Here is a 22313-nt window from a genome sequence, read left to right on the forward strand (position 1 = left end):
AGTCATGACATACTACAGTAAGTGACAAACCCAGTCAAACTGCAGCTGATATGTCTATGGGTTCTTCAGTGGTCTCTACATGTTATCAGTTGGATTATCAGTGTCACTTTCTCCCTAAGACTCTAAATTTGGGTTTGTGTTTTCAGGCAGCGTGTATCCCAGTGCTCCTAAGCAACGGTTGGGAGCTGCCTTTCTCTGATGTCATTCAGTGGAACCAGGCAGTCATTGAGGGAGATGAGCGATTACTACTACAGGTAACACACTTAAGTATTTGTTCACGCTTATTTACAGGTGCACACTAATAAAGACACATGACTAGGACATCTTGATAGCCGGATTTACCTTTAGGGTGTTGAAGGGACGCACGGGTGAGCTAGAGCTACACTACGCTTTTCAATCAATACAGTATGTAGTTATATAGTTATATTTTTTATGCTTCTTGTGCTGCCAAAACTCTGGTAACATACACTAAATACAGTGCCTGAACAAACCCTGTGTAAATACTGAGGATTGAAACAGTTTAAGCTGTTTTAGTGCAAATGTCCTGATTTCACTATGCAGCCTGTCCAAAAAAAAACATTTAAAAGTCAATTATATTAAGAAAAATAAGTCATAGCATTATATCGAGAAAATCCATCTTGAAAGGGGCAAGCTTGGACTGAGCATTAAACATGGGTCACATCTCTGCAGTTAGTACTTGCTGGTTTACTGTTGGCATCAGTACAAACCACTGAGCCAGTGTGCCTCAAAATCTTTCATGTTGAAAACAGTAATATGTACTCTTTGTCGAAAAAAACAAGGCTGTGATAAGGATAAGTCCGGTCTTGGACGGCACGCCCTGCATCTGCATGCCCTTGGGGGGAAATGAAACACTAGCCACCTGATAACCAATCACACACTAGATTATCTTCGTACACCCTGCATCCGCTTGCCCAGCTAACGTTATTGCCATTTGTTTTCATTGATTCACACACACTGTAACAAACGAACATGTCAGCCAATTCTGCCATAATCAAACTTGGTGTTAGAAATCATCAGGAATTTCTCAGCACTGAGTTATTTTTTTTTACGAGCAGAACTCGGCCTTGTCTTGGACTCCAACCTCTTTGGACTCGTTCTTGGCTTGGTCTCGACTAGTCCTTGTCTTGGACTCTAAAAAGGTGGTTCTTGACTAAGAGCCCTGGTAAAAAAATGATTAAATAAAAGTCGTAGTATTATTAAAAAAGTCTTAGTATAGTATGTTTAAAAAATTGATGAAGTCATTTGCATGTCACAATAAGTAATAAAAACTCTATGTAAAAACTCTAAAAGTATGTATGCCGAAAGAAGTCATATTATTATGTCGAAAATAACCTCATGAAAGGGGCCAGCCTGGACTGGAGTATTGAACCTGGGTTAGAATCTGTGGAGATTACTTAGTGGTGTCTTGTTGGCAGAAGTGCAAACCACTGAGCCCATGTGCCACCAAAGAATTTATGTTGATAACAGTAAAAGCACATTATGTCGAAAAAAGTCATAGTATTTTATGTGGAACAAAAGCAATGAAAATGGCTGGGCATCAAACCTGGGTCAGAGTCTTGCCTATTATCTGGGGCTAGTTGCTGCAATGCTAACAACTGAGCCACTGTGCCACTGAAAGATATGGTTGAAAACAGTCATACCATAGTAAGTTGTAAAAAACAATAAAAAAGTATGTAAAACAACTGATAAAAAAAAATCATAGTATAGTATGTCAAAAAAAGTGAAAGTCATTGTATAGTATGTATTAAAAAAAAGTAAAAAGAAAAAAAAGAGAGGTAAAAAGTTATAGTATAGCATCTTGAAAAAGGGACAAAAAAGTCATGGTATAGTGTATGGAAAAAAAAAGCCATAGTACAGTATATTTTAAACGGTAATATAAAGTCAATATGTATGTCAAAAGAAGTCATAGCTAATATTTGAATGCAGTTGAAGTAGTAGGCAACCGGAAATCGTGTAGAGGAATTAGATAACAGGTGAATGCCGCTGAATCAGGGTTTACACAGCAAGTCCCGGGTCAGACTTTGTGTTTCCAGTACACAGTAAGTCAGGTATTTCTTCTGGTCCGCATTCCCAAACATATCTTCTCGTCCTGTTCGCGCAACACGATTGGCTGCTGTCAAAGTGCATTTATTCTTAGAATAATAAAGAGATGATTTGCTGTGTACTTTCTCATAACATAGTTTTATCAAATAATTTCAAGTCGAGAGTCAAAATGAAGTCATAACTGATTGTAAACAAATTGACCCTTTATTATTTTTTCATCCAATTTCTTAGCAGTCAAAAATTCAATTTAAAAAAAGAAAATAATAATCTTTTTAATGCAGAATCAATATTTTTCTCCTTACATCAGTGCTAAGCATACAGAAGCTTTATCTTTGGTTAAATGTACAAATAGTTACTGAGAAACATCCACTGTATGGGGCTGTGTGCTCCTAAAGTATTTAACTTTGTTTAAATGCCAATGTTTCAATTTCTACTACAATACTGTAGTGGATGGTGATTTGTCTAAGATCATGGAAAATTAACCACAGGAGAGCACTTCATTTTTTTCAGAGAGACCAATGAAAGAAAGACTCTCTATTACCTGTATCAAACAGGTACAGGTTAGGGCCCTTTGAGATTGAACACCCATAGTTGAGTCCTTAATCCAGCTTCAATTCAAAAGCACTCGCTCTCTCATCCTGTGTGTATGTGTCTCGTCCCACACAGACACAAACACAATGAGCAAGCAAAGCCGGCTCTCTCACTCTCAGCTACAACCTTTATCTCTCTCTCAGACAAAATACATTGTGTCTCCTCTTCATTGATTTCCATCAATATGAAAACATGAATTTGCCCTCAGCTAAAGGTCCAGGAACAAGCCCCTGAGAGCTCAGAGCAGGAGAGACATTTTCAATTTAGGGCAGAATGTGACTGAATGAGCTGACCTCATCAGTGGCACTAAATCCACCTGCAAAACTATATAATATACACACACACATTCACACGACCTGTGATCTGAGGTTAAGAAGTGTGAAGTTTGTGCAGAAGAGGCTGAGTGAGGGCAGACACTTCAGACAAAGCCAGGACGACGGTTTAGTGAGGCCAACCTTGATGTAGAAAAAATGATGAAGAAAGTAGGAAGTAGAGGGAGAAAGAGAAAGTTGAAGTAGTAAAATGTAGAAGAGGGAAGGTATGTGAATAGAAACTGAAAGGTTAAAAAAACAAGGAGAATTTAAAGAACTAGAACTGCTCCCACTTTTCTCAGTTCAACATGGCTTTCTTCCACTTGCATTGAGCCGCTGAGCTTAACTCGCTAAGTGAAAAAATCAATTTTGGTGATTCGCCTGAAACCACCAAATGTGGTCTTTACTAATTAATGTCTAATTATCTGAAAAACACACTAAATTTTCTTGGGGGGTTGCCAAATTAAGCCACTCAGTTCAGTTTACACAATTTTGATCACTTAAATGCTATTTACTTCTTTTTCTCTTTTATAGTCTATTTTAAGAGACACAACTTGCTTTAAAAACCACATACAAAGTAAAGGGCTTCTCTGTTCTTCTTTTTTAATGTTTTTTTCCCTGTCTGGATGTTTTACTCTTCTCATCTTTTGTCTTCAGGTGCCATCCACAGTGAGAGCAGTGGGGAATGAGAGAGTGCTGGCCTTCAGACAGAGGACCCAGATGCTGTGGGAAGCCTACTTTTCCTCTGTGGACAAGATAGTCCTCACCACACTGGAGGTCAGCCTTAACACACACTCTGCAATAAAGGCCCCGTCACAGAAAGTCCAGGCTTTATGTGGCTCTAGAAGCTCGGGGAGGCAGTGAATACTTGCATGGCTAGTTGGTAAACTACAGTAGCTGATGAGCTAACCTCTAACATGCTAGTCAGCTGGCAACATGCTAGCGCTATTTTGTTCTGGGCTGTGCCATTTCTTGCCTAAGCCGGTCATTCCATATCAAAGGATCGTACATTATTTCCATAAAAAATTACTTATTGGAAAGGGGGAAGTGCAGTTTGAGATACATGGTTGCTGGTCTACCTGCACCGGTGCCTTGGAGAATAGACCTCTAGTGAAGCCTTCAGGAGGAGACAGATCAAACACCTGCACCAACGGGTCATCAGCTGGGGACCACCATTCCGGCCTTTTTGATCCTTTATTCCCAGTGCGTCTGCTGATGGCAGAGGGATCTCTCCCAGCCACCCCCTGCTGATACCCTAGGTGTTATCATGCCCCCAACTCTTTGCCTTCCACCTCAACCACAACCACATCTTTGATGGCGAGGGATGCCTTTTTTCTGTAGCACCCCTGTGTCTGAGCAGTCAAAAAAAATGCTAAATAGCTGCTATGTCACTATTGCACTGTTGAGACGGTCTGTCAAAGTTAACCAAAACTAAACTCATAAACGGTTTCAAATGCTTGTCTCTAGTAATCTAGTAGTACGACTTTGACAGTATCATACCACATCTTACCTTCGACCCACTAGGACCTCTGCTAATACACAATTCAGGGAAGTTGAGGAATGTGCAGCAACATCCAGTGAAAACATGTACAAAAAGAAGCCACTGCTGTAAGCACATTTTCTTTTGAATACACAGCCATAGTTGCTACCTCTCTGCGGTTCACTGGCCGTGTACTATCATCAGTCCACTTTCCGAAAGGCTTTTCACATTTGAATCAAACCACCCTTCTATCATTATGATTATGGGGTTGGCCAATGCTCTACATTTCAACTCTTTCACTATCGCAACTCTGATTGTACTCTAGGTCTCGAGAACATTTCAAAGCTTTCCACATCAGGTGCTCCTGAACTGGGAAATCCCCTAATGTATAGAAATGATATGTCATTACATTGCAAATATCAGTCGCAACCTGCCAGTTTCTGTCTCAGACTTTGAGACATGTACCTTCAGCGCTTTGGGTTCATCTTTTGAAAGAGTCATTGCAATATAAAGCAGAAACACAGCACTGCTTAGGATATTTTCCCTGTTCAGATCTAGCATCCAGTTTTGCTCATACATATATCTTTCCCTGTCCGTTTTTAGTTTTAGACTTCCGTCTGAAGAGATGCACTTCAAAGGTAGTTGCTGTAGCTAAGAGAATGTCATTTGAAGGTTAGCCCAAGGGTTAGACGAGACATGACAAAAAACAACCTCCTAATATGAGCAGTTTGGCACACACTGCCAGTGTCACGTTTTAGCACATAAGGAAATGTGGGGAAACAACATATTTAACACCACTGAAATCTGAAGAAATCAAAGTGAGTGGAAGGCTTTGCATTCTGATGTTTATAAAGGCAAGTCTGGCAGCCCCTGATGTATTTGCTGCTGGGGATTTATGCTAGAGATAATAAAGAAGAGGTTCTGGAGGTTGGTGATAAGCTGCTTATAAACATACAGCATGCAGGGGGGAACCTCTCCCCATGGGAGACAGCTGTGCAGTCAGCCTGAGGTCAGTGAGGCAGAGGGCTCCTGAGCAACTACATGCTGGTGTTGCTGTGTGGACACCTCCTGTTGGTGTTAAATGGGAAGTACACAGAGCATTTCATTCAAAGTTGCTTTAATATGCAAATACAAGTGTGTCAGGTGTTGAATTGCAGTAGAGTTTACATTAAGCTCCAAGACTCTCCTCCACGGGCTTAGAGGAAATAAGTATGGTGCAGGCTTATGCTAGATGAGCACAAAAGCCACTTTACAACACAGTGAACATGTTCTCTCTGCTTCGCACATTATAACCCTTATCCAACTTTGTCCTTTTACCCTCTGCAGATCATTAAGGACCGTGTGTTTTCTCACATATCGAGGAACAAGTACATGTGGAACTCCCTGCCAGGAGGTCTGCTGGTCCTGCCAGAGTACTCCACTCATCTCGCACATTTCCCTTTCTACTACCTGGGATTAGGTAAACACACTCTTAATTCAAAAGAGTCTGCACAACACGCAAATCCTGACTGCACTTCAGGGATGTTGATGAGACTAGAATGTCAGAGCTGTGGAGGTAGAGATGAGCAAGCAACACCCAACCAGCAAGTCATAATAAAAATGTACTGAAGTCTTTGTCTGTAATAGTTTGAATTTTGCAATCATGCTCTAATATGATAGAAATACAGTGTATTATTTAAATGGATTTAAAGACACTCAGTGCACATTAACAGGGCTCTCAAGTTTCAAAGACGGGTAAGATTGACATCCCCCCCACCCACCCCCTCGTCAGAGGGTCAAAGGGGGAGCGGGTTGAAGGAAATGGGGCTGTTTCATTAATATTATTTGTGTTTTTGTTGTTGTTATTAATAATTGCTCAAGTTGTTATTGTTTGTATCAAGCAAGTTGTGAATTAGTTGTAACAGTAAAACAGGAGATGACTTACTCTGTGCTCAAAGCGATGCTCGGAGCTCCGGCGGTTTCCTCTGTGGGTGAACATAACTTTCGGAAGATGTTGTAGCTAAATTGTGAGGCAGAACAATTCCAGGATATGCTTTTTTCATTGGTTGTTGTGTTCAATCTTACTCAGATACAATAGTGCTATTTTCTGATTGGCTATTGTGTAGCCCCTTTCTTTTTTTTTGATTGGCTGTTAAGTGGCAAGCTCGACTAAGAACTTCAGGGGAGACATGCTTGATTCCTGCCGGTTCTAAAGTGAGAGCAGGGTGGCCAGAGAAATTTTGGGCGCTGCGACATATTAAATATATTATTATAGTTATAATTTTTACCGCATGAGAGATACAATGTGTGGCAGGAGTGTGTGAAAAACACCAAAATGAGTGACTGTCACAATCACTGCATGACACTTGAGATTGACCTGCATTGATGTGACATTGTTAAGCTAATTCTGATGCGTGCGTTTTTGTTTTAAAATTGGGACAATCCTGGCTAAATTTGATGCAGTCTATTGCTCTCTAGCACAATGCTCTTTTGAGACCCTCAGTAGAGCAGCAGCTTTAAATGTCCTGATGATCTTTGATGGAATTACACAGATACACTTTCATATTTTTCTTGTACCAAAGAGCACCTAGGTAACACACTCTCTCTTACCCTTGTTCAGGGGTCAGTCCAGGTCAAGAGTTCACTGCTGTCATCCATGCTGTTACCCCATTGGTCTCCCAGTCTCAGCCAATCATGAAGCTGCTTCAGGTGGTCTCCAAGTCAAAATACTGCTCGCAGGTAGAGAATTAAATATAATGTAGCCACAAATAGCCCCTGCTGGATGATCAATGGTGGCAGCCATTTGTAATCAGTCTAATTCATCTATCTCTGTATGTGTTGTGTAAACCTCCTTTCCCCTGCCGCTTCCAGATCATCATTCTCTGGAACAGCGAGAAGCCGCCACCTATTCGGAGCAAATGGCCTCCCATGCCCGTCCCCCTCACTGTGACAGACGGCAGGAGGAAGGTGAGAGCCAAAGCCAGGCACGCTGACACCTGAGCGACGGCATGACAAACTGTCAGTCGCTCAGTCTGTTTATGTATCTTTCTTTCTTTCAGTATCGAGCTCTGTTACTGCATTTCTCTGGTCATTCTCCTTGATGTCTATTTTTCTCTCTTTCTAACCACGTATATCTGACATGCCCACCGATCCGTGTGGCATTCGGTTTCATAAATGTCACTCATCCTTAACATTTCTTCTCGGTCTCCCTCTCGCTGTCTTTTTTTTCTTTTCTTTTTTTAAGTCTATAGTGATTCTCATAATCTCTCTAAACACAAGCCAGACAACATACTGTATAGTCTACAGTACCAGGTATTTACTATTGTACTTCTATCGCAGACCACCAGTCGTTTCCTACCTCATGTTGCCATAGAGACAGAAGCAGTGCTGAGTCTGGACGAGGATACAGTCCTGCTGACCAGTGAGGTGTGTGTTCATGTGTTAGTAATAAATACAGCAGAACTGCACACACATAAAAATCAATATTCCTGAAAAAGTAGCAACATTATTTAATTGTTATATGTGTATCCTTGAAGGTGAACTTTGCCTTCTTGGTGTGGCGGAGCTTCCCTGAACGGATCGTGGGCTACCCTCCCAGGAGCCACTTCTGGGATCCCCTGAAGCGCGCCTGGGGCTACACCTCCAAATGGACCAACGACTACTCCATCGTCCTGACTGGAGCTGCCTTCTATCACAGGTACACCAACACACTGTAGCAGACTGAAAATTCTATATAAAGCTTCTTTTTTTTGTGTTATTTTCTCTCTTAATGTTTTCACTGGACAGGTCACCAGACAGGGTTAGATTCACGCTCCTACTCACACCTACTGGCAATTTAGTTACCATTACCTTATGCATGTCTTAGGACTGGGAGAAAAACCATGGGTGCCAAGTTGGATACATGTAATGCGTAATGTAATTAGCAGCTGAATGAAAAGCACTTTAGTAAAATCTCCTGTCTTGAAAACTCAAGTTTTAGAGAACATATGCATTGTATCACAGGGGTTGAGTTTAGTTTAGATAGTTTTATCTATAAATATCAAATGCCACGGGTGGTGAAATGGTTAACTTGGCCCAGATACATATCAACATACATCACACCATCTACTCGTGTCTGTAGAAGCTACCATGTCTGTTACCAAACAGGTGCTGCTGCCTGCCCTCCACCTATGATAAATTAGATTGCAGAGATCTCTTTATTCTGTACGATACATTTTTGGATAAATGTTTAGCTGTGCTTGTCTAAGAGCCTGACATTGTGATTAGAGATAATTGCGAGACAAAACATCAGGTTTTGCACACTTGTGAAATGTGACAAAATATTCCTGCAAGATGAATAATAGAACAATGTGTAATAGAGGCCAGAGGTAAGAAGATAACTGCTTTTGTTTTTTGAAATACTACTTTTATCATGTCTAATTGTTCCATGAACCTGAAGTTAATCATTTTTAAATTGTTGCCCAGAAGCCTTTTTATAAACAAATGTGACTAAAAAATGATTGTATTGATTTCGGACAGCCCTACCCCTGGCGACACATTTACGTGCAGTTTAAAAAAACTCCTACTCAACGGCCAGGAGGTAGAAATCCTGGAAGATATTATAACAACTGAACTTATGCAGTCCTTTTTTGTTTGAGAAACTTGGGTAATCGATCTTCGCTTCTTCAAATTTCTATTTTGAATTTGTATGAGTTTATGTGCTTTATTTTTCTAACTTGTTTTTGCACTGTGAGTTGAACCCTGATTTCCATGTTAGTTATTGGAAGTGGTAACGGTGATCCAATGTCTGCAACCTGTTTGCTTTCATTAAGAATATCCTTGCAAATGTCCTATCCATTCTTTTATATTTTAATTTCATTATACACATACCTGTAGAACACTTTCCTTGCCCCACAGGTACTACCACTACCTGTTCTCCTACTACCTGCCCCAGTCTCTGCGGACTCTGGTGGATCGCACCTCCAACTGTGAGGACATCCTGATGAACTTCCTGGTCTCTGCTGTAACACACCTGCCGCCAGTCAAAGTGGCTCAAAGGAAGCAGTACAAAGAGTTGCCCAGTCCACAGGTAGGTAGCCATTTGTCTTTAAAACTTGTGTTCAAGGCTGTAGTTTATTGATGCTGTTGAATCAAATGTCAGATCAGTGCTGGATGATAGATGACCTTGTCTTTGTCTACCTCTCAGGGTACAAAAAGTGTCCCCTGGGCCAACCCAGAGCACTTTAACCAGCGGCAGGAGTGTGTCAACACCTTCGCCAACTGGTTTGGCTACATGCCTCTGGTCCACTCTCAGTTTCGCCTTGACCCTGTACTCTTCAAAGATCAAGTGTCTGTCCTCCGCAAGAAGTACAAAGACCTGGAGAGAGCATGAAAATGGACAGAAAGGCTTGGAAGCATCAAGGTCTGGTCTAGTGGCCTTTTTGACAGGCAAATGGACCACTTAGTGGTGGACAGTCACGATGGGATACTCTAGACTGTCTGGGATGTAGACAACGTGCCAGTGATAATCATGAGACAGACCCTGGTGGACTGTATACATATAAATAGAGAGGAATGGGCCTATACAAGTTTGAAAAGAGCTTCAAATGATTCTCCCACCTCTGTGAGTCTGGTAAGAACACAAAGGAGGACATTTAGGGGCCTTGAAAGAGTCCCTGTGATTGGGCCTCCCGCTGAGAAAGGGCAATCTCTATTGGACAGCAAAAAGGGGCGCTGAACACTTCAAATGTCAGTGCTTTCGCTGTGACAAAAGACAGAAAATGGCTCAGCATAATGCCAGAAGGGACTGGTATTGGTGCCATGCACTCCATCTACCAAATGGTGTCTCATCGTTACTTGCAGGGACTGTTGCCTTGGAAACAGATCAATTCACATCAAAATGCTAACTGTAAAACCAATAAAATGATTTATAAATGCAAATTCTGGAATGATGCTGCACTTAAAGTATTTGTCCTTTACTTGGCACACACATTCTATTCAAAGCAGTCTGGGAGATTTATTTTCAGCAGAGGTGACTGACACTCAAGGAGTAAAACGTATCAGTGCAACAGATGCAGAATGAGACTAGAAGCCAATTTCTTGAGAAAGAAAGTGTGTTAATTTAGTGAGGAACAGGCAAAAGAAGACTAGACTTCATAACAATGCCGTATGCATAATTAATGTATTGTATACGGAACATTCTTTAACTACCTTATTCCATCAGTCTGAACTAGCAACTAACCAATAATTTAATTTTCATTATTGATTAATCTGACATTTTCTTATTTATTCAATATGTCAGGAAATAGTGACAGCAGACACCCAAATAGTCCCATTTGAGAAGCAGGAACTAGTGAGTGACAATTTGCTAACAAAAATGACTTGTATCACAATCAGTTATCCCATTTTTTGCAAATTGACTAATTTGTTGTTTCAATTTCACTCAACTAAGCATACGAATACTTTATTTCCACAGTTCATCAGAAATTACTATCAGACCAGTTCATAGTGTGTAAACATATGCAGCTCAAATAAACAGAAGCACATTTTCCCATCAGGTACACTGATAACTTGTGCTGTGTACAGTGTGTAGCGTGTCTTACACAGCTATAATACTGAAATTTTATCTTTGTAGTATTAAAACCCGATGAGCAGATTAAATTGGCTGTAAAATGATTCTAAATACAAATACAGCCATCAAAAGTGCTGCTCAATCACATGGCCTTAGTTTTTGATGCATTGATCTGTAGGAGCACTACACAGATGAGCTGTTATTGTGTAAAGACAGATGAATACAAAAGGTCAGTGTCAGAATATGCATCATTATGTGTTGGTGGATATGCCTTGATGTACTGTACTTCTATACAATCTCAATTGTGTGGGAGATCATGCATTCCCACATCGGCCCACACGGTTGGAATTGAAACAGTGATGCACATCTTAGCTGGTCTATTACCTAGAAGCCTTAAAAGTATATGTTTAATATAAATTGTTTTAAAAAAGTTTATTTTATAGAAAACAGAAATGACCCAGTAGGCCAACCTTTTGTCCCACAGTTTACAAAAATAAATTCACAGGCAAGCAAGTCTCAACCCCCTCAGGGTAAACAGGTGTGCTGTCTAGCACTCAAGAAGCTAATCTCATTAAGCACATGCACAAACACACACACACCTATGTACAGAGCACCTGAGATGCATAGATAGCTGCCAAGGGGCTGATTTGAATTCTGAACTCTGTGTTTTTACAACTGACAAATCATAATTAGGGCAGTTGTCCCTATTGTAAACAGTCATCAGATCAGCTTCTGTGCTTACTGGAAGAATGACCTGCAATTATTACAAGTCTGTCTGGTGTCGAGTCAGCACAAGGGGGGAAAACACCATTTTTTTTTTTACCTGAGTAAATACAGGTTTCCACTCTTAATTTTAACAGTATAAAACAGGAATCCATAACTGATGTGAATAAACACATTTGCAAAGTAACACTTGTAGAGCACTTTGCAAACATAAACTAGGCTGTCAGCTGCCAGAATGATTCCTTGGAGTGTATCTGGTTATGCTTTTTTAAGATTTCATTAAGCCCGATCCCTATCTAAATAATAGCTCCCCCTCAACAACTTCAATATTATACATACTAAACAGCAGAAGCTCTTCTGTGACTTGTGAGTTTCAGTGATGAGGTGTCAACAAAGGACACACAAAGTGAAAGGTCCCATAATCCAAATCCAACAGTAATTCCCTTATTTCACCTGGTCTTTGCCATTAAGCAGTCCATATGTCTGAAGGAATGTATCTCCTAAAAAGAGAGAGGATGTGGTGGAACAATCATTTCCTGTGCGTCAGCATGGCGTTGACGTCCCACAGCAGGTTCCTCATCTGATCCATCAGAACCTTCATCTCCTGGTTTTTCTGGCGGACCTTCTGCAGGTAAACCAGGACGACACAGTCAAACACCTTTTACAGCTTAGTCATTTACCATTCTTACAATCAAAAGCATTCAAGACAGAACCTAGTTTACTCATTAAAGTCATTAACAATAATTGAGGCTTATTTACGATAATACCCGCTGGAGGATTTTGAGAGTAAAAAAAAAAAAATAAATAAATAAAGATACTTTTAACTGTTTTGCTAGTATGTTGTTATTAAAACAAACAAGCCTACCAGCTTTAGGCAAACCTTTCCACTATTATGCCACTGGCTGCCTGGTGGCTCATCTCGCTAGAATAATGTCTCAAACATTTACAAAAACAACTGTGATTTTAACTTCACTTAAGCTGCACACTAGGCCTGGTTTGTGTTCCATCCACACCAGCAAGGCATTCCCTTGTCCTGTGCCAACACTGCCACCTAGAGGCGTTTGCAGGTTACTTTAAACAGCTAAATATGTTGCTCTTTCCAAACCTAATCCCATTTGCTTTTCTAAGAGCAAAAAGCACAAAAAAAACAAATGTCAGTCTAAACTACCAAGAAGTAATATTGAGTCCCCCAAATAACAGTACATTGATGCAATTTAAATAGTTGCAGCAATGTTGGACTTAAATGATCTTTAAAAGTGGCTGAATATTTGTGTTTGGTCTAGCAGCTAGACCACATATCACTTCAGTATCTGGCAATATGAGGCACAGTCTACTAATTTATGATTACTTTAGAACATTTATTTTATTTATTAGAGCGGGGGTTACTGCGGGTCAGGAAAAAACTACTAATTATATTACAACCTGACAACAACATAGCGAGGCCTAGCTGTCACTACTCCAACGCAGAAATGATGTGTGATAGTTGTGACAAAAAGAAAACAGAAATGCACCTCTAGAACTTCTCTTCTCTCTTGGTTGACAGCAGAACTGCAGGGCTCCACTTTGACAGAAACCAGCTCCTCTCCAACATATGGCAGAAGCTGAGAACACAGAATACATACAAATAAGTTTTTTTCCCCTCCTGTCTATGAATGCATTGGGTTTTGATCCTGAAAGAACGTAGGTGTAAAACGACGGGGAATTCTGCAAATGCATACACTCAAGCCCTAATAAAAGGAAGGAAAGTGTAAAGCTTATATTCAGTGTTGTCCTAATCTGTTTCAAGCAATATTCATAATTTATTTCCTTTAAAAAACACAGCATATTTGAAAGAAAAACCTGAATGAACATCATTTAAGCAGAGGGCCCCTTCTTCACCTCTGATGGCCCCTCCTGCAGGTCAGAGGTCATCTCCACACAGCGTTCGTACAGGAGCCGCAGCTTTCTGAACAGCAGGGCGAGTTGCCGTAGGTGTTCCTGGAGCTTCCCAAAGCGGTCCTGGTACATCGCCTGGCTCTGGGTCACGCCATTGGGAAGCTACATCAAAGACACACAGCGTCGCTCATCAGTAATCTGCAGATATCAAAACTAGTGGGTTATTAATACGAAGACAGTATACACTTTTCTTGTTGTTCTTTCATTTGACCTGTTTAGTAAAAGGCTGATACTGTCAGATTGTCCCACTCTGCTTTTACAGTGTATTAGATATAAGAACATGTGGATGGTGATTGGTCAAGCCTGGGTATAAATGCATGACACCACAATTTTTTAGTCTCTGGCCCCAATACTACTCATTTAGTCTTTAGTTCATTTAGTTATTGGTGAAGGGAAAAAGAAAAGTTTAATGGACAAGGGCAAGCTGGAAAAGGTGATTGATACACGGAGTGATTGAGTGTCCCACAGTGAGGGACAATTACAGACACAGATCAGGAGGAGATAGACAGATGAGTAAGAGAGAAAGATGGGGCAGATGCAAACTGACAGACACCAGAGGAAGGAGACAGTAAAGACTAGACAGTAAAAGTTAAACTAAAATTGGGATCTATGATATCAGTAAAGAACAGAATTCTAATATTCAGTGAAAAACTATGTATAAATAAGTAATAAAACTAACAAAAAAATAAGGATTAGTCTCAGCCCAATACAACAGCAAGGCAGGCTAACATGTTTTAATACACAGATCTCTGACACTTTGTCAATAAAAACTCTGACTTCACAAAAGAAAAATCTGTTTTTTTTTCTGAGATGTAAGCCATGTGGTCTATCACTATAACAGTAGCTTGTACACAATAAGAAAATGTTTGCAAGACTTGGCTTTCACACCATGAGTGGACTGTTTAAATGTGGACCCAGGAAGACTAGCTGTGCTTAAATACTTTTACACACCAGATACTTTGTTTTTGTTATTTGGCACATCAATGTATTTCTTCAAACTGTTTTATTTGTCACGAGTAGTTTCACACAGAACGCAAATAAGGGGCACAGCTAATGGTGACCCTCAAATAACGAAACTAAACTAAAGACTAACAGCATCTCACATAGAAAAGAGGGGTATAACATTCACTTTAGCTAGCTAACAGTGTCCAGTACCTGCGTAGCTCGTGTGATCTGGAAGATCTCCATGGTGCGAGTGACAATGTCCTGGACTGTCTCCTGTCCAATCCGACAGAGGAAAACTGGGGAGATCTCCCTCAGGGCCCCCTGGGGGGGCATGGGCTGCTGGCCAGCAGCTGAGGCAGCATTGGGGGGGAGGTGGGGCTGCTGCTGAGAGGCCATCCCTGCCATCCCTGGCTTCTGAGGTAAGGAGGCTGCCATCACTAGCTAGGCAAGTATGTGGTAAAGAGTTTAGAGTGATGTAATGAACCCAGTATTCAGAAATTGACTTGTGATGATGTCACAAAAGTGCGACTCACAGACACAAGCTAGCTAACAGTTAGTTCATTAAAATGATCAGAATCAGAATGAGATCCCAATGTAAATTTTCACTTGCATAGACGTGTGCACTTGCTTGGTGTGTTTGATGCACAATAAACATATGAAAACAGAGTAAACAACAAACAATAGAGCAAAGTAGAGCAAGAGTCATACATAACATAAATCTAGAATATAAATAGTATAATAACATGTAAAAGACACTATGTCAAATGTGTACATTATAACGGTTTTAAGGCCGTGCAGGTTTGAGCAAGGTGGGCAAAATATTAATCTGGATGTGAAAAGGTTCAGAGTGTGTGTCTATTTGTAGATATATATATATTATATAAATAAATAACAGTACAGTAATAGTAATTATAGTAACGTTAAAGTTTCCAATTGATCATTTTACATAAAGTTCTGACGACGTAACGTTGCTCTAACATTTGCTACTCGATTTGCTAATGTTAACATAAACTGTGAAAACCTACTCCACGCGGTCAAAACGTCTCTTCTTGGATCTACTAGCTAGCTAAACTAAAGCTACTAACGTTAAATAAACACAGCGTTTTTACTGACTGACAAAAGCTAACCTTGGAGGCTAAGCAGGCTAGCCTGAACAGTCTGACGTTAATGTAGCTAAAGATTCATTCTGAGGCTGGCTAGCTAGTTAGCCGCTAGCCAGCCAGCTAACTAACTAGCGGCCAAAGCAAAATACCGCTTACCTAAATTGACTTCTCTCTGTTAAATGCTGTCCAAATACGTCCGACTTGCTCTTTTGGTTGCGTAAATAACGTTTGCTTATTTATTATTTTAAATAAAACATAATTAAACCTTTCCACTTATTTCTTTCAGAAAGCGCTGCACGTTTTTAATCTTCGCGTCACTTCCGGTCACAGGACACATTTCCCACCACTAGGTGGAGACAGTAGTTTCTGAGTAGACATGAAAATAGAACATCACACAGAAATCTTGGAAGCATGCGGTGTGTTTGATTAATATTACTGATTTACTTTACTTGTAGAAAAATATGTTGTATTAGAATAAAATGTCCTGTAGCCATGGGGTGGCCTTGTCCCCTCCTCTGGTTTGGCATGTGTAAGATAATGAAGACACTTTACCATACTATATAATGTAGATTAGTCTGTCTCCAACTGTTTAGCGGCGAGAGAAAGCCATGGCGGAAGGAGGAACCTGGAGAAGAATAAAAGAGTAGGGCAGAGAGGGGTCTAGGGTCAGTTCCGGAAAGACTGTGTTGTTGGACATGGTGAGTCTGGATGGAATTCTGAACCATCCGCGTATGATTACCTGCAGTGCAAAATTATTTTCACTCAAGCTTGTTATAACTCAACTGAGCGAATCCTGACTTCACCTGCAACACCTAAAACTGAAAAGTGCAAGGTGAAGTGACCCAAATTGGAGTCAGATAGACAGTGACCATTAAGCCAAACCAGAATCCAGTAGGAGGAAAAAACAGTTTTTCCTTCAAATGTGTGAGCAGCAATAATTAAATATTTATGCACATACCTACATTTTTTTTCCTTGGACACAGAAATTATGTATTTCAAAACTAAATGGTATGCCTTTTAGTTTTATCCAATGCACGTAATTCTGTTGCTCATACTAAAATGTAGAAATTACATAAATAATCCTGCTTTAATAGGCAGTACTACTAATAAAAATAGACTGTTCAGGATTGTATGAAAGTCATATGCGTGAGACATTGCCTTGAAGTCTGGCCAGCCCTGTTAGTTTTTGAAATGGCAAATCATTAATGTGGTAACTTGCTTTTTTTATTTGTTAAACCAAAGTGGCTAACTTTATCGGTGGTGTACATAAGATCAAAGGTTGCCCTCATGTTTTCACGTTTTAAGGAAGTACATTTGGTTTCTGATAAGCTGTGGTTTAAAAGGCCCTTTGTTGACCTTAACGAATTGTTGTGAGTAAAATCCCCACATAGGTAGCAGTATCTGATAAAAGATACAGTTTGGTTGTGACATACATTAGTTCTATGTGCCCAAAGTATTTTCAATTTCCTGAAAGATCGGATCAAATTAAGCAGTGTGCTAAGAAACTGAAAAGAAAAGAAAAGAAATACAATCTTGCAAAAATTGATTGTGAAGCTGCAAGCAGAGCTAGTTTCCTTCTCCCTGCTCTGTGTCGCTGCAATAAGTCGTCTGTCTCCTGTTTTGACTGTTGGGAGTTTTTTTTCTGTCTCTGTCCTTTTGTTTGTGTACTTTGCGATTTTCCTAATGGTTGTGTGCTCACGGCAGAACTTCAACCTGAACCTTTACAGTATCCTGACAGAGATTTGGTTTGCAGGGAGGCATTAAAGACACAGGAACACACTGATGACAAAGTACAGCATTACCTAAATGAGGAGTTGGTAATGTGTTCTTCTGGTTATAGTTTTATAAACATTTCATGCTTTTATTTGACTCTTTCACATGTGATCCATTGGTCATTGTTGCAACCGTATTCTAAAGTTTTGCAATATTGAGTTTATATAAACATGTTCTGAGCAGCTAATAAAACATCTACAAGACTCCTCCACCTTCTAATTGTATTTGCTCATCTTTATAGTTGAACTTAATGAAACTTATCAATAAAACATTGCATAATGCAAACAGTAACTCTCATCATACAGAACATGTAACAAAAGCAGAGCAAGACATGGACCTTCAAAAATGGATCCTTAGCTAATCCTACAAATAGGTTTGTGGGAAAGAAAACGTTGACGTTATACAAATACATACGCAGTAGCACTGATGATAAGGGGCATAGCCTTATCTGAAAGAAGCATTTAAATGCCTGATACCAGGAAATATGCATAGTGATAACACGGATGATAAAGCATCGCAAAGGCTTGGCTATGTGATCATATACTAAAACAACACGGTCAAGCTTACTTCCCTCTCTGTCCTTGAGGTTGTGTGACGATGATCAAAGAAAAGTGTGTTTCAAGTTCAAACCGCGGATTAATAATTAATGTGTGAAATTTGTATTATTAACATTTTTATGTTGTACTATAACATGTTCAATCTGAAAAGTCGTTGGCTAGTAGACCAATATTTAGTCATCAAATTCCCATAGTGACATCTTTGCATTTTATAGGGGGGTCCAGAAGCCGTGACTAGGGTAGGATGCCCCCATGGAGTAGACAGTGGTGTGATGAGCATGAATGACAAGGATGCTGAGGGAGGGAGGAGAACAGTTAAATATTGGCAGCAAAGATGTGATTGGCTGATAGAGATTGTGCCTAAATCTGATTGGTTAAACTAAACGAGTAAATGCACCTAACCAACTGATAATAGGAAGCAGGAGAAGAGGGAGAGAGAGAGAGAGAGAGAGAGAGAGAGATAGAGAGGGCAATGAGAATGAGTGAATAACACAAGAGGGTCTTCTTGACTGAACCTACTCTAAGCCTTATTAGTTGCATATGAAATTGTGGGTTGCATTTGTGGACAAATGTAGTCATCTTAATCTTAAAATAACTTAGGCTACACAGAGTTCTTGTGAGAATTCTGTAACCTTTTACTTTACGTTTCCCTTGAACCTCTCTGTCACACCCTTCCCTCTGTCATCTCCAACCAAATAAAATGGGATTGGGTTTGTCTGTTTACTTTCCTTTAATAGATAAGCTGAAGTTTTATGGGAAGATGGATTAGCTCTTTCAAAAGTAAAACTCTGCAAAGGTAAAAACGTTATTTCAAAATTGATATTTTTTTGTAATGTGAATATTGAGTGACAATACAAACAAGAATATTATTATTTCATGCACAAGTGCAACAAGGTTGTTTTTCCTAAAGTATTTTTGTACAATCTGGATGTCAAAAGCTGTAAACATTCCGTTCTGGTTGCTTCAGATGTTCCAACATATCAGCTGCTAGTCAGCAAGCAAGGTGCAATCAAACGTGCTTTATTCCCTAAATTTGAATTAGAACTATGTTCATTTGGGTTGGGAAAAAATGTAAAAGTAAGCAGAGTAGAAGGTTTCTGTGGTGACATTCCATGTTTTGGGGTAAATTAGATACATTTCCCTGTGTTGTTTTTTTCTCTTCCTTGAGTTTATTTGAGCTTGGTCGAAAGTGAAACATTAAGTATGAAGATGAAAAAAAACATTTTTTGTTGCCATAAAAATGCACTATGCAATTGCCAACCAATAGGATTACAGGTTGTTAGAACATAGAAATATAAATAAAATTATTTATTAGTAGTTAAAAAAAACACACATTTAAGATAGAGTCTTATGTGAGGTTTCAATGAACTCAGCAGAGACTTCCTTTGTTATGGGTAAAGGTTTGCCCCGACCCCTATGCTTTGGCCTTGCCCTCTTTTGCAGCTATTGAACTGTATGACGTAGAGTGTCATTGAACTCAGCAGGGAGTTTCCTTTTCATTGGTGACGATACAGAGTGTCTGAGTGCTGTGCAAATGCACGGTCGCGAAGAGCGACGTGCGCCAGTTACCTCGACGTATGCATATTAGCAAGAGCCAGTCCAGATTCAATGTTTAAACTGCGATTCATCAAAAAGTGAGTTCTGTTAAACTGTGTTCAGACTCCTCTACACCTTAAATTCTCATAATCAATACAAATCATATTGTAATGACTAGGCCTATATGTAACTTTTCAATGTTTCTGAAATTGCTTAATTTTCCATCTGATGATTATGAATGACCTGTAACACCAAACGAGACTAACAGTGAAAAGAACGCAATCTGAGAGAGACAACAGTTGAAATGCAACAATGCCTCTGTAACTATATGACCTCCCTGTAACGCTAACTGGACCTTTAGGACAGCAAGTGTGGTAAAAACACTACAGCTTTTGTCCAAATGGGCTGTTAAAATCAATGCACACTCTAAGTTACATATAGCCAATTTAACTTTTATCATTAACTAAGGGTGTCATTAGGTCCGTTTTTAGTTTCAAGTCTTCCTCCATTTGTTTGTGTTCTTTACTATTTTCATAATGGTTGTGTGTGCTCACTGCATAACCTTGACGGTCTCCTGAAGGAGATTTGGTTTGCAGGAAGGCATTAAAGACCCAGAAACACACTGATGACAATAAACAGCAACACAGAAATTAGGAATTTGGAATGGGTTCTTTAGGTTATAGTTTTTAAAACAGTCCATGCTTTCCATTGCTAATTGTTGCAGCAACTCAGTGTAAATATATCAATGTTTTAGTTTTAAGTCAGGTTAACTTAAATTATCTTGCTATTGTGAGTTAGGTCTTGTGACTTAAAATTGTACTTTGACTAAAAGTCCAGCTTAGGTTATTGTTAACGTTAGCTGCTAACTTTGTCTCTTTGTTGTTTGGTGCTGGCAGATAGTGTGGACAGTAAAAAGTTTATCAGAGCAAGACAAGGAACAAAGTTTTTTTTTTTACTGAAAATAGTTATCTGCTTTAGTTCAAAAACTAAGCTATGAGAGTAGTGGGAGTGAACAGAAACAGAAAGTTACAGGCTGGTGAACCAAATAAAATAGAATATTGATTAAAGTTTTTATTCAGGTCCTAAGTTTTACCTTAATTCATTTTATTGGTTTATTGCCTTCTCAACTTTTGTGTAGTGTGATGTTTTGAAAAGAGTTTATTGGCAGTGGGTATCGGGGCAGGTGCATCCAAAAAGCCATAAAATGCTGTTTAAAGTCTTTCAGTAGCAACGTTTGGTCCAAAAACCAAGCGTGCTTAGGGTCTCAAGGATTTTTGCAGAAATAAAATCTGGTTGCGTTACACATAACTCCTGAAAAATTAAGGTTCACAGCACACCAAGTAATTTAATATTTCCTGTCACATGGCACTACTATATGATGTGGGACAGCCCTTGGTGTCCAAATCCCGGACACAAATCCCTCAGCATCATTTCATCATCTGTGCTTTGATCTTCAAGGTTGAACTGGGAATGCATTGGTGTGAGTGAAAAATCCACAATGTAACCTGGCTTTGGAGAAGATCTCAGTATAATCTACTTTTAATAAAATAAAGAAAGACTGGTGCACAAAAGCCTTTTTTCTTCGTGCTATGATTGTAATTTACAAATCACAATTTGGTTCTCTGCTATCGCTTATCATTAATGCTGCAGGTCAAGTTGGAAATGCTCCAGAGCACAGTACATGTTTGTTTTTTACTCTCTCTGATGACTAAGAGTTATCAGCATCAGGGTTTTGGAGAGTTGGCTGGTATAAAAGGGCAGACAGAAATGTGGGGACAGCTGAAAGTATAACTGAAGACCAAGATGGGGACTACAAGAATGTTTGTCCTCTGTGTCTGTTGGACCTTCATGTTACTGGGCTGCACTGAGGTAAGCAACACTTTGAATCTTGGTAAAAACACTTGTTGTGACCATTCATGGACCAGTGATGGCCAAACAGTTTAGTCTCTCTGAGTAATGCATACTGTTTGGACTGCTGATTTATTTAAGGATTTTGAACAAAAAGCATAGCTGCCTTTTGTTGTTCTTGCCAAAGTCAAATTAGTCTGAGGTGAATGAAACATTTAAATGCGTCTCAAACCCTAGGCAAATGTTAGCCTGGAAATTCAGACCAAAATCCTAGGATTAACCCGCTGAGCAAATTCAAATTGTGCTCTGGATTTCCAGGGTAGGCAAATGGAGGTAAATGGAAAAATGTAAATGCTTATTTGGTAGAACCAGACTTTTTTTCTGCTTGAAACAAAAGATCTAGCTTGCAAAACATAACACTTAAAGAAGAGAAATGAAATGGATGATAAAATCAGTGTGGAAATAATAAGTATTTATTCTTGATCTTGGAAACAGTTGTCACCACAAACTCCAAGTTGTTCTGGAGCTGTTTCTGCTTTCGCACTTTAAAGACTTCTTATCAATGTTTAGTCTGGCTCAATAGATTTGAGATTGAGCACTGGTCTTGGGAGTCTGCTCAGTATTTTCTCTGCAAAAGACGCATTTGGATTGTCCTTCAACCAATCAAACCAACAATCCGGGCTTACTCGGCTAAGCTTCAGTGGCGTTGGTGGCCGCCGCTATGTTGAATGCAAACAAGAAGGTTTTTGGTCTCTTCTCTGTTGTCATTGTGTTAAATATGCCAATAGCATTTTGATTAACAATGTGTTGATTGATCTTGTCCTGAGGACCACAATGGATATAAGTCCTGGACTTTATGTTATTTATTGTTAATTGTTCATTTATCTTTTATCCTTGATTGTATTTGATGTATTTTCA

At 39.5% G+C, this 22313-nt stretch overlaps 2 protein-coding genes across 6 annotated transcripts in view; one reads left to right on the forward strand and one right to left on the reverse strand.

Moving 5' to 3' along the window:
* The window catches only part of LOC117956791 (exostosin-1c), a 78142-nt gene extending 67776 nt beyond the window's left edge, over positions 1 to 10366 (forward strand). For all 4 annotated transcript variants that reach the window (XM_034892047.1, XM_034892046.1, XM_034892048.1 and 1 more), the window contains exons 4-12: positions 147 to 254; positions 3624 to 3743; positions 5773 to 5905; positions 7046 to 7164; positions 7297 to 7392; positions 7765 to 7851; positions 7962 to 8122; positions 9322 to 9493; positions 9611 to 10366. In XM_034892047.1, coding sequence (XP_034747938.1) covers positions 147 to 254; positions 3624 to 3743; positions 5773 to 5905; positions 7046 to 7164; positions 7297 to 7392; positions 7765 to 7851; positions 7962 to 8122; positions 9322 to 9493; positions 9611 to 9796 — 1182 coding nt within the window. In that variant the 3' untranslated portion in view covers positions 9797 to 10366. The remainder of the gene's footprint in view (positions 1 to 146; positions 255 to 3623; positions 3744 to 5772; positions 5906 to 7045; positions 7165 to 7296; positions 7393 to 7764; positions 7852 to 7961; positions 8123 to 9321; positions 9494 to 9610) is intronic.
* A 1023-nt stretch (positions 10367 to 11389) lies between these two features.
* On the reverse strand, positions 11390 to 16017 carry zgc:114119 (uncharacterized protein LOC619273 homolog). Of its 2 annotated transcripts, none has more exons than XM_034892649.1 (5): positions 15838 to 16017; positions 14789 to 15019; positions 13577 to 13735; positions 13210 to 13299; positions 11390 to 12323 (listed from the first exon to the last, which is right to left on the reverse strand). In XM_034892649.1, exons 2-5 carry the CDS (start codon positions 15011 to 15013, stop codon positions 12228 to 12230), a joined length of 570 nt encoding a protein of 189 aa, XP_034748540.1. In that variant the 5' UTR covers positions 15014 to 15019; positions 15838 to 16017; the 3' UTR covers positions 11390 to 12227. The 2 variants fall into 2 exon arrangements, with proteins under 2 accessions (XP_034748540.1, XP_034748541.1); XM_034892650.1 differs by having other exon boundaries at positions 12228 to 12323; positions 14789 to 15015.
* Between the last annotated feature and the right edge of the window lie 6296 nt (positions 16018 to 22313).

Source organism: Etheostoma cragini, chromosome 14 (genome assembly GCF_013103735.1).
Source record: "Etheostoma cragini isolate CJK2018 chromosome 14, CSU_Ecrag_1.0, whole genome shotgun sequence".
NCBI lineage: Eukaryota > Metazoa > Chordata > Actinopteri > Perciformes > Percidae > Etheostoma > Etheostoma cragini.